The 13,087-nt window shown below is 41.2% G+C and overlaps 1 protein-coding gene across 6 annotated transcripts in view; it reads left to right on the top strand.

Moving 5' to 3' along the window:
• SLC6A6 (solute carrier family 6 member 6) overlaps positions 1-13,087 on the top strand; it is a 74,420-nt gene that overhangs the window by 7,896 nt on the left and 53,437 nt on the right. For 2 of the 6 annotated variants that reach the window (XM_007059953.4, XM_037904522.2), the window contains exon 3: positions 1,981-2,046. The exons of 3 other annotated variants lie outside the window; for them this stretch is intronic. In XM_007059953.4, the coding sequence (XP_007060015.2) occupies positions 1,992-2,046 (55 nt within the window). In that variant the 5' untranslated portion in view covers positions 1,981-1,991. Of the gene's footprint in view, positions 2,047-13,087 lie in introns of all 6 variants that reach the window. One more of the 6 variants, XM_043552095.1, reaches the window with a different exon arrangement.

Here is a 13,087-nt window from a genome sequence, read left to right as displayed (position 1 = left end):
TCAACAGTTTTACACGTCGCCTAGCAACTTGATTTGCTTGCAGATCTCTGATTTTAAAACTTTGAGTAGTCAAGTAAATTCTGCTCCAGTATCTCTCTCTAGTAAGTAAAGTCAAGAAAATCTTTCAAGAAGCAGCATAGGTTAAGACCATTATTGCCTTAGTGCAAAATGAGCCTTAATGAGGAAAATGACTGCATTAATTGCAATGCAGAGGACCCGCTTTATATAACTTTGAAGCACGCACTAGGTCAAGTGGCGTGGCAAGCCATGAGCATTCACATCAATCTGACTTCTCATAAATCAACATTTTTTCAGAAAATAGCATACGTCTCTGAATTACGGCATTAGATTAGACTCAGATAGAAACTCCTGGTTAATATGTAGCAAAATGCTGTGTGGTGACAAATGTTTTTTGTGTGTGTTATTGGGCTGGAATGTTAGTTCCGCTTTTAGATAAAAGGAGCTTGCGCAATGCACCATTGTAGACCATTATTTCCCTGGCTAGTACGATAGTTATGTAGTCAACTGTGTTCAGCTGTTTCTCTCTTACGCTACCCTTTATTTTGCATTTCAATAAGAGGAGGGCTTAGGTGTAGGCAGAGACTTGAGCCTCTTTGAATCTAGCAAGACACAACTGCGTGGTCCATTGCTAGTCAAAAATCTATTGAAAACTCGCTCTATTCTGGCTATATTTCTGGCAGAAATGTTATAAGAATTTTATTTTGTATCTTTGAATTATGAACATTCTTTTGGCTGGTTTTATGGAAATCGTTAGGGCAATCAATTAAGGATAAGCTTTTTCAAAGGAGAAGAGCATGTGTATATTAAATGAAAAAAAACCCACACCAGCAATTAAAAAGAAGGGTCCTTTACACTGGGATGCTAAAACTGAGACTGAGGGTATCTTTGAAAAGCTACGGTACCATTTTTTAAAAGACAATAGGAATGGAAAAATTCCAGGAGTCATATTACTCACTTTTTTCAACATGGGACCCCTAATATAGAAAATTCAAGTCTCTTGAAAAGAGTTCAAAGGACACATTTCCCCCAGCTTTTTAAAGAGGAATCACCAGGGTAACAAAAACATCTTTAAAGGAAGAGGCTCCAAATAGAAAAAGAAACCTAAAGACATGATGATACGGTGTCCCGACGTTGTACGCTAGAATCTGGAGCCCATTGGAATGCAGATTCAAAGATCTCCCTCTAGTGACTTTAATATCATAAAGCTGAATATCTGGATAATCTAGAGCCTTGTAACTGGAATATATTCCATAAAATGGATCAGTGATACAAAATTTATGGCCAAGAGGCCACATGCAGTACAGCCTTCTACCACCTGCTGTGGCATTTCAGCAGCCAAAGGCAAGCTTTGAGCACCAGAGCCTCTCTCTTCTGGTTCTGTGCATGAAATATCATGACTCAGATTTGATGTCTGTAACCTGTCTCTATATGTGCCTCAGTGCCTTGGCTCCCTTTGGCTTCTTCAACAGTATGAATTTCCAAAAGAGAGTTTACTCCAGGGATGTGAATAATCAGAATATTGTCAAGTGTCGGAATTATGAAACTTCCAGGATAGAAACCTGTCTGTGCAGTGTGAATTTTCAGAAGGGTCTAAACTTCCGCGGATATGAATTCTAGATTGGGATTAACCCCATCGACTGTGAATGACCAAAATGAGGCCTCTTCGATAATGTTAAACTTTCAGAAGCTAATAATCCCCCCAGAATGTGAACTCTCAAGAGGAAATTAATCCCAGGGATTTCAAACTTCAGATGGTGGATCCCACTGATATATCTGAATTCTCAGAGGTGCCTCGGACACGTGAAATATTTGCAGGGGCCACCTCCTGCCATTGTGACATTTTGAAAAAGGACTCCTGGTGACAGTAACCAGGCATTTGTATTATAATGATAATAAAGGGACCGTCTTGTGATTGTCACTTTGCGACAAATACTACCACAATTCATTACTTTCCATCAGTGCCTCACCCTATGGAGGAATCACCACTGCCCATCCACAGTGAGAAGGGGACAGAAGTCCCGACTGGTGAGTGCAGTTGGGATGGGATATTTGTAAAGGGTGGGGGCAATGATGCTAGATGGATTTATATGCCTGGTGTGTGTGCACCCATTTGTCATTAAAAATTCTAGGACTTGTTACCAGTGCCCCCTTTTTTATATTTTTTAAGTGTTGTGTATTTTAGCATTCCTGGAAGGTGATATATTGGCATGATTGGTTCTCAACTGATCCACAGACAAGGTACAACATGAGCAGCAACCATGTTAAGATTCCACTTCACATTGTCATACTAATGTCTCTGAACTCAGAGCTAGAAGGTTCACCTTTATGTGTTTAAAAAAAAATAATAATTCAGATTTCATGCCCTTTCAGCCTTTGGCCTCAGTGCTGAAACTGCCCATAAGTCTGCTTATTGGGATGGTGGTTTGTGCAATTAGGACACTTGTTCTTCCAGAAATCCACAAAACTTATTTTACGTAAGCCACAGGACAACCAACTGACCTGGGTTGGATTTTAACCAGATATATAGCAGCAGAGTGGGCCAGGTCCTGTGAGCATCATATATTATATACTTCTGTGTAGGAGCACCAGCCTTTCAGATAACCAAAGTAAATAGAACATGAAAAAAAAAAAAGATTGCCTAGTGTACGCCTTTGGATTTTAAGAGGGCTATTGTCTACATCTTTTTCCCTAGCTTCTTGTTTAACCTGTTCTTGAATATGGGCAATGACTGTACCCAGACAACCTCCTTTGGGGTTCTGTGTCATTGCTCTGGTGCAGCACTTTAAAGAACTTCTTCTTACTTTCCATCCAGAACTTTTCCTTACTTAATTTCAATCAACTGCTCCCTGTTCTACCATCTTTTGAGCCGGATTAATTATTTACCTTCACATATATTATTACCTTAAAGATATTTATAGATGGCTCATGGCCCACAGATTCTTCTCACTTCTAGACTATATTAATTTAGTTCCTTCAATCTCTCCATCCGTCCTTGGATCACTTTTATTGCCCTTATTTATGTTTCCTTTAATTTTTCTATATCCGTTCTAATCTGTGGAGATCAGAACTGCACATGCTGTTCCCACTATGGCTGTGCTAGGGCTGTGTTAACATGACACTGTTATCTCTTTAGCTTTCCATATGATCCTTTTATATATATACAGATCCAAAAATAGCATGGCATCTCCACCCCAGCAGCATCACACTGAGACTCTGTATTAATTTGCTGTCTGTGATCACCCCTAGATCTTTCTCAAATTCACAGCTAGCTACCCCTCAATTAATAGCTGTGCTATTTATTTCCTCTCCCTCAATACAGGAATTTACACTTGCTAGTACTGAATATCATCTCATTGCATGCAACCTACTTATTGCACTAGGGTTTGGTTTAAGACAGTATGATTATGTGTTCATTTTAATGCACCTAGATTTATCCTAACTTTCGTATTGTAGTTGTTATTGTTTTGTTATCTATAGTGCAAAGAAATAACTGAGATACGTAACATTTTATGTTTCAGTACCCCTCCTGCAATTGTCCTCTGTATATTACTCCAAACTCTATTTCCAGCTCCGTCATTTTTATCTTCATCCCTGCCCTTCATTTGTTTTATCCTAGTTTTAAAATATTAGTAAATAATGTAGAAACTGACAAGTTTAGCACTTTTCTTTTTCTTCATGTTGTACCGTTTCTCTCTGTATAGTTAGTATATTGTCATTATATGGCTTATATGCATGGAAAGAGGTACCCTTTCACATAGTGGAGATGATCTCTTTCTCACCCATGTTGGAGCTTTGCTCACGTAAGCAATTGGGTGACATCAGTCCACTCTTATAGAACTACTTAATCTAACTCTCTCATATACATTGGCATTTTTGTCAAGTCTCTTCCATTGCCCTGAGGGAGGCTGGACTGCTGGGATTGTGGCATGTGCACCAAGAATGAAATATAAAGTTTGGTGAATCATGAAAAATCAAACAAACAAACAAGTGTGAATGAAAGCTTTTTATTTAATGTTTGCTCACTGCTGTCATGGAGTGTATTTCCTAGACTGTGTACTGAACTCTGGTGTAGCTGTCAGACTACCCAGCTTGATCCAGGTTCAGATCAAACCAGATCAAAGGTGATCATTAAAAGTTTAAAATAAATGGCTGTATTATATACAGAACACCTGGTAGCAGAGAGGAAACAAGTGGCAAAGGTGAACCATGGTGACAGAGATGGGTGTAAGCTGCTAAAAGGTTGGAATATGGAGTCTGAATAGCCAAAGAATTGGATCTGGGATTTTAATTGGGCTCATTGTATTCTGTAGAGATGGAAGTCAGCTGCAAAAATATGATCTGTGTCTGGGTCTGGATTCTGATTATAGTCTCCCTGATTTAGGTCTGAGCTTTCCATTTGGGCCATTTCCTGAAAATAGAAGGGAGTCTTGTCACAGGTTTAGGTAGGTCAAAAAGGACCAGTTAATAATTGATACACACACACACACACACACACACACTCTGTATACAGTGATACAACTGTGAAAGTAATTGATTGCAACAACTACTTAATTAAAACAAAAAGTAGTTTTGTGAAGTAATCTGATTATTTCCTGTTCTGGAAAGTAATTTGAATTACATGTTAAAGTTATCTTGTCTTGCCTCTCCCAAATATGAGTAGGGATGCCAAGTCACTTTGCAATTCACATATTTGATGCAAAAGACTTGGAAATGGAGTCAGTAATACTCCCAATGCAGTAGATCCATTTTTTCAAAAAGTAAATTTAACAATGCTGATTTTAATTAGTAAGTGAAAGGAACATATATCCAGCTAGTTTATTACAGTTGCTACATGAAAGCAACAGCTACAAATAATAATACACACTCATGAAATATCACCACGATAGATTCACCAATAAAAGAACCAACATGTGCTCATGACTGAAACACTACGTACTCCAGTGAAATACTGTATAGGTCCTCTGAGTTGAGGAATGGAAGGTTATAACAAAATAACATTTTCATCTTGTGATGCGGTGAAGACGTTAAAAGAAAAGGAGTACTTGGGGCACCTTAGAGACTAACCAATTTATTTGAGCATAAGCTTTCGTGAGCTACAGCTCACTTCATCGGATGCATCAGAAGACGTTGGCATTTCTGCTGATAGCTCAATAAGACTTGTGAGTAAGAAGGATTCTGCTTGCTCTTGATTTGTTTTTGCACTTTTATGAAATACATTCCCATGCAAAGCTAGGGGAGCAAAATGTCAACAAACGTGTTAATAAATCAAGGCTGTAGATGAAAAGGTAGAAAGTAGGAAGCATTATGCATAATAGTATAAGAGAAGATAAAGAATAATAATAAAAGAATACAGGGCAAAAATCTGGCAGTCTTTGTTCAGGCAAAACTCCAGTTGGCTTACATGCTTGTGACAATTAACTGATTTAGTAGACTCGAGGTGAAAAAGTGAGCAGAACAGGTCATTTATTCATTCTTATTTATATTAACGTCATGGCCAAAGGCCCAATCACCAGTTGGGTCCTGTTATGCTAGGCACTGAAAAAACCCATAAGACAACACAGTCACTGGAGGCTTTACATTTCAAAAGGCAAAACCCAGGAATGAGGTATTTGTAATTGCAGTAGTTTAATTTAAGTCACACAGTGTTGAAGAACATCACTGAGGCAATAATTGTCACCGAAGATTGAGGAGCAGTAGGGCTTTGGAGAAGGTGTTTATTCATGTGATTCCACGGACTCCCTCCTAAAGTCCCTACCTTCAGATAGCATTAATGTTGAGAAGGAAGCTGTCAATATTCTATTCCAAAGAAACACACATGTAGGACCTGATTCTGAGCTTATTTACACTGTGATAACTCCTGACTGCAGGGTTGCTACTTTTGATTTACCTTTGTATAAATGAGATCAGAATTAGGCCCTTAATTTCCATAGGCATGGGGCCCCGTTTTACTCTCCTTACTTAGGATCAATCCTGCTCCCCTTGAAATCAGTGGGAGTTTTGCAATAATGCTTAGTTGTTACTCAGGCAAAATCCCACTGGGCCATATCACTCCCCAGTGGTGCACTTGTAAATCTGATGATCACTGTTGACTTCAGTGGACTCCCTCCAAATTTACAATGGGGCAATTTAGGCTCCGTTTACCAGGGTTGAAGCCAAGTAGACACAGTTTAACACCCTTTCAATTATTAGCTGGTTATGTTATAGACTTAGTCTAGGCTCTATTAAGAACCTATGAATGGCCGTACTAGGTCAGACCAATGGTCCATTTAACCCAGTACCCTGACTTCTGACAGTAGCTAGTGTCAGATGCTTCAGAGGGAATAAATAGAACAGGGCAATTTCAAGTGATCCATCTCCTGTCATCCAGTCCCAGCTTCTGGCACTTGGAGGTTTAGGGACACCCAGAGCATGGGGTTGCGTCCCTGACCATCTTGGCTAATAGCCATTGATAGACCTGTCCTCCATTAACTTATTTCATTCTTTTTTGAACCCAGTTATTGTTTTGGCCTTGAACTCAGGGTTTTAGAGCAGGATTTGCTCTATGCTGCGTGCACTCTGCTGTTAAGCTCCTCCAGGCTCTCATTAATGATGAGTTCCTTCCTGAGGTGTCAATCTATTCCTGTCCTAGGCGGACTGACTGAAAGACAGATGATCTGTCTTTTTCCCCTTAATATGACTGTGCTCCTCACAGGCAGGGCTGCTCTTCAGGCAGAATGAAGCACAGAGAGCACATCTTTGCCCTGACAGAAAGAGCATAATTTGCTCTGTGGAGTACCAGTTAGCTGTGTCCCTTCAGTAGGCTGGCTATTTTCTGAAGACAAGAGCAGAAAGTGTGTCTGAACCTCTACTGGGAATGATCGCACATAAAGGGCCTGATTTTGCCAGGTGCTGAGTGCCTTCTGTGAGGTGCTGAATAGTCTTTGCAGCCAAAAAGTGCTACCTGCAGATAGCACTTACCAGCTACGTGTTTTGACAAACTGGAAGTGGCTTGGATAGATTTCCTGCAATGCAACATGTCTCGAGCATTCACAACACTTTCCAGCCACTAAAAACAGTACATCACCATTTGAAAATAATAGAAAATAATAATAAATAATAATGATGTGACTATTTCTGAATGCCCTATTGGGAACTGACAATTAAAAAAATCCCCAAACAATTAGTTGTTTAAAATCACTCCAAATACGTTACACAGTGAGTTATACCATCCGGAACTACCATGTATACCAGCTTAATGTGGCGCAGGGAGTCAGTCACAGGACATATTGTGAAACACAGTAGTGATTATTTGGCACATGTTGTTATATTAAGCATTTTCTGCTTATTTAAAGGAACATGCTTTGTGCTTTCAAGATAAAATGAGTATAATCTAATATAGCTCTAATGGGGGCCATTGCTATTTTATATTCAACCCAGAGCTGTCATTGATCACTAGGATGACCAGATGTCCCGATTTTATAGGGACAGTCCCGATATTTGGGGCTTTGTCTTATATAGGTGCCTATTACCTCCCATACCCATCCCGATTTTTCACACTTGCTATCTGGTCACCCTGTTGATCACCCATATGATAATGCAATATCCTCTCTAAATTTTTCTTTCCAATTATTTGTTTTGAATGTGTGAAATATCAGAGCATTTAAATTTGCTTTTCATACAGTATTGTTGTTACTTACTTTAACCTTTGTCCCTCCTTTCCCTAAGCTCTCCTTCCTCCGCCTCTTATTTTAGGACCCAAACCAGTTTTACACCAGCGTAACTTCATTTTAGATCAGATTCCAATCTCACTTACACTAGCATAAAACACCAGTTACTCTGCTGAGGTCATCTGAGATCAGAAGTGGGATCTTTATGCTAGAAATTTAAATTGTAAGCGGTTTGGGGCAGGGACCCTGGCTGACGTTTTGGTGGCATTGAAATCAGTAGTCTTGCCATTAATTTCAGTGACACTGGGATTTCACCCGATGGCTCTTTAAATCTCTGTGAAGTGCCATGAGAAGATATTGTGATATAAAGTGTTTAATAAATAATTATGTAATAATGATTATAACAGTTTGGGACATTTAAACGATAGATACCCTTTCAACTCCCGCCCCACCCCCCACCAATACTAAATGCCCATTTTATATTGGTACAATCTTAAATAATTTTGAAAAAGAGCCTCCAGGCATTTAGGATCTATATAGGCACTCACTGCTCGTGCCACTATGCGATGCCTCCCTGCAGCAGATAGAGGTCACACCAGGTAGTTAGTGCTGCACAGAGCAGCTGCTTCTCAGCTCAGCTGTTTTTCAGTTCAGCAACTCCAAGCCACAGAGCCTTGGCTATGAAGAGAGGCTTCTCTGAGCTTCAGGAGACAGCAAATTTTCACCGGCCGAATGTGCTAACAGAACATGTCAGAGTAACTTTATTTTAACCTGCCTCAAAGTCAGGTGCAAAACTACATGCAATTTCGCTTGTCACTCCAGATAATTTTCAAAGGTATCCACTGCAAAGACGCTACCGAAAATCACCATACAATTATAAACAGTAAAACATAAGGAGATGCCTTTACTTGACTGTTTCTGCTCCAATAGCCCGACTCCTTCCAGGTCTCTGGTTTATCTGGGGAAAGGGTGTTGTTTATATGGACCACTTATTTCCCATCAGGCCTTGTCAGAAGCTAAATCTACAGATATGGCTGCCATAATGGACTACATTTCCCAGCCTGCTCTGCTTCCCTGGATGTCGGAGAGAAAGGCTGGCTGGGAGCTACTAACAGCTAGTCTTGCCCCTCAACGTGGGAGGATAGAATAGGCTTATACTCTAGGAAATAATTTAGCCCCATCTGTTCAGTTTTCTGAACTGTACTTTCATAAAGTGAAATTTACAGAGCCCCAGGTTGGGAATATAAAAGCAATATACTGTACAACTAAAGCCATCAGCTGATATCTGTCAGAAATGATAGAAAAGATAAAGGATGGAGGAAAATGGTTGAGTTGCTATGTTTCGTCTAGTCATACACAGAAACATGTTCACCCACAAAGACCAACAACAGGGCGACATGTGGACAGCTGAGGGGAGAGACACTGGTATTAGGCTGGCACTGTTGGTATTCTTTGCTCATATCAGAGTTGATCCTGTACTCCTCACTCACACCAAGGTCGTTGAGGTCAAGGTGGCACTTTAGTGGGCTCTTTCTCTGAGTTTAAAGTGTAGGATCAGGCTCTTTTGTTTGCATGCAGAGCACCTACGCCACTTTCAGAGCGTGGCAAGCAGAAGTGATCTGCATGTTCAGTTTCCTTAGAGAAATTAAATGTTTGCTTTAGGCACTATCTGCTTTTCATATCTCTCGACACAAAACGAGCAGTGCAGCTTTCCTTATATGAAAGCTGTCAAAGCCGTGTGGCTACAAAGAGCTGAAGATATACTTCTGGTTTAAAAATTAATCAAAGTCATATGATATTTTGGAGAACTAGATGTTTCATGGGATTGGTAGTGAGATAGGAAGACTTTCACCTCCAGCTCATTAGTTTAAATCAGGTCAGTAGTGATCAAAATTACTTTCTGTTGGAGGCTAGTCAGAGGCCCTGTATAAAATGTGTTAATGATCTACCTACAGTACAGGAATCCCCATCAGAGCAGACACCCGGGTAGGGAGTCTCAGCAGAGACTCCAAGCAGTGGATGGGGCATGAAGGCTGAACTACCCTTCTGTGACTGGATATGATGATTCCTCTGGGTTATAATGGAGGCACACTGATGGTGCGGGGAAATGCAGGGGAAGTGGACACTGAACTGGGCTGGCCCATCCTTAACCATTCAGTACATAAACAAGGCATTTCAGTCTCCAGGCTGTCAGGCCTGCACCCTTCACAAGATGCATGGAAAAATAAACAGAAAGAAAACATCATATGATCTTCATGATTTTGCTTCTTTTATGATGTTTGACAATCAAGAGCAGAGCAAACTGTGCCACCAGCTTATGCAGCCAGTTTATCACTTCTTCTTTTGGCATATCCTCTGTATACCAGTAACCACTGTTAGATTTCATTTCCTGTGCAAATCTTGATAAAGTTTAAAGCTTCTGTTCAGCTGCTGTTTTCTTGAAGTAAATAAACAACGTTCCCCTTCCCCGCTTTCCAAACTGAATGAAAATCTCTTATTGTTCAAGGGCTATGAACTATGATTGTCTTATAAAGTGCCTTAGAAACATTCTTACCTCAGTAAGAGAACCAAAGATTCTTATCATAGAAGCACTGGCCTGCGTCATTTTAAAAGTTGACAACTAATTTGTCTCACTGACTCATATTTCTGTGAACTATAGGCCCCACTGCAGACAAGAAATCGAAACAAAACCCCAAAGTAACTCATTCTCATCATTAGAGCCCAGGGCTCAAATTACGCTCAGTGGAACCACATTCACAGTGCAGTTGGACTCTGGTGTGTTCCTCTACTGTGGCCACAGCTAACATGGCTCAGTTCATGCACACAGCAACAGGTTTTCCTGCACAATCTGGTGTCAGTACTGTTGGTCAAGTCCAACCTGCTGTGCTGCACAGCTATTTGGTATTAGTGCATTCTGGGCAAATTTTGGTGTATAGATACCATATTGGTGGTGGAGAAGGGTGCTGCTGCGGCCAAGGCATGGATTTTTGTGAACAATGCATTTTGGGGTGTCCTCCCTCCCACACCGAGATCAGGGATTTAGGAGGACTAGTTTGCCCAGTACACCGACATAATTAAGACATAATTAACCTACACAATGGAGTCACTATGTTAGAAACCACTTACAATCTGATGTTTATGTTATAAAAGTCCTCATAAGCAGGGTTAGAATAAGTCCTCAAATACTATCTAAAATAGGGATCTCAAACTCAAATCACCACGAGGGCCACATGAGGACTGGTACCTTGGCCTGAGTGCCGCACCACTGACACCTTTTCATACAAAGATACAAAAGCCCCCGACTCTGCCCCTGGCCCTGACCCCATTCCACCCCTTCCATAAGGCCCTGCCCCTGCCCCGCCTCTTCCCAGCCTTCTCTGCCCCCATTCCAACCCCTTCCCCAAAGTCCCTGCCCCAACTTTGCCCCCTCCCTGCCCCTATTCCATCCCCTTCCCCAAATCCCAGCCCCGGCCCCGCCTCTTATCTGCCTCCTCCCCTGAGCGTGCCACGTCCCACTCCTCCCCCACCCCCCGGAAAGTCCTAAGCACCACCACATAGCTGTTTGGCAGCGGGAAGAGCTGGGAGGTAGGCAGAGGAGCGGTGACACTCAGGGGGGCGGTGGTGGGGGATAACGGGAGCTATGGTGGGCTGCAGGAAATAACTCTGGGGGCCGCTTGCAGCCCGTGGGCCACGTGTTTGAGACCCCTGATCTAAAACTTAGATGGATACATAAGGTCAATAAATAATGTAGAAATACAGTCCCATCCATGTAGTTAGGATCTCATCCATGCTACAGCCTGGTTATAAAATTGGTCAAAATATGTGAAATGACTTTTTGTATGAGATATTGAAGCATTGCAACAGCGCTCCTCTGCTTACCACTGGGTATATTACAAGGAAATTTGAATGCTTCTGACATTTCCCTTTTTTATCTTCTTTGCATAGTGTCACATATTACTTATGGATAGCAATAGCCAAAAAAACCCCCAAACCCTGAATAATATTTAAAAACCGAAAGTTTGTTTTTCCCCAGAGAGAGAAGGTGGTAATATCTTTTATTGGACCAACTTCTGTTTCCACCAAACTTGTATTCTGATGTATTTATTTGAAGCATAGGTGCCAATTCCGTGGGTGCTATGGGGTTGGAGCACCCACGGGGAAAAAATGGTGGTTGCTGAGCACCCACCAGCAGCATCCTATCAGCCCCCCTCTCCCTCCCCCAGCGCCTCCCACCTGTCGGTGGGCCCCGCCAATCAGCACCTCCCCATGCCTCCCGCTTGTCGCGATCAGCTGTTTCGCGGCGTGCAGGAGGCTCTGTGGAGGGAAGGGGAGAGCGAGGACATGGCACTCAGGGGAGGGGGTGGAACGGGGTGGGAAGAGGCGGGGTGGGGGTGGGGACTTGGGGGAAGGCGAGGAGTGGGGGCTGAGCCTGGGGCAGAATCGGAGATTGAGCACCCCCCCCCCCCCCCCCCCCCCCGGCACAGTGGAAAGTTGGAGCCTGTGGTTTGAAGTGAGTATTTGGAAAACATATGAAAAAATGTGAGCAGCCTTTGAGACTAGCCCATGAGTAAACGATATGGGTAAATGTAGTGACGAACTGACAATCTGTTGCTAAAGCAAAGCATGTTAGGGGAATATGAAATTATTCCCAAGGGGAAAAAAAGCTAAAAATAATATATTTGTACATCTCTTTGTATGCTTGCTTCATCCAATGCCTACTTTATTTTTATTCTACACATTTGAGATCTACTCAGTATAAAATCATAGCACCAAATGAAAGACTGATGACTAATGATTCCATGTATTATTTATGTGATTAATAACGTATTGAATCTATCCTATGCATGTACCAGGCATATATATATATATGCCTGGTACATGCATAGGATAGATTCAATACGTTATTAATCACATACAAAAAGTCAATAGATACTATACAAAATATTGCAAATATTCAAGTTCATAAGCTCTCTTTTTTTTGAGAGGTTACATTACATGATCAAGTAAATTTCTTCATAGTCCATACGGTCTAAGTGTTTGCTGATTGTTTTTCAGAGGTTATAGAAAAGGTTAATTAAAAGGGTTAATGCTCAGGCACATTAGTGAACTGTAACTTCATTATATAACAGCCCCCTAGAAGCAAAAAACCCAAACCAAACCAAAATTAAAACACTTGCTAGGTTTAATAGGAAGGTGAATTATTATTTAGTGCAAACAAATCAGTCAAAGGGGAAAAAAAGAGATTTTAAGGAACAAGACATGCCAACAACATTTGGCAATGCATCCGTTGTGCCATGTAAATTGCATGCACACATAAATTTTGTGGGCATAGTCAAGTCACTGCTCTTAAAAATTAGGGACGTTAGGAGGTATGTAGTAATAATGTATTGTACTTTCAAACCTGGAAAATGGGTACATCA

The sequence above is a fragment of the Chelonia mydas genome, chromosome 7, assembly GCF_015237465.2.
Source record: "Chelonia mydas isolate rCheMyd1 chromosome 7, rCheMyd1.pri.v2, whole genome shotgun sequence".
Lineage (NCBI taxonomy): Eukaryota > Metazoa > Chordata > Testudines > Cheloniidae > Chelonia > Chelonia mydas.
Note: the sequence above shows the minus strand (reverse complement) of the source record. Positions and strands in the feature narration are given on the sequence as shown.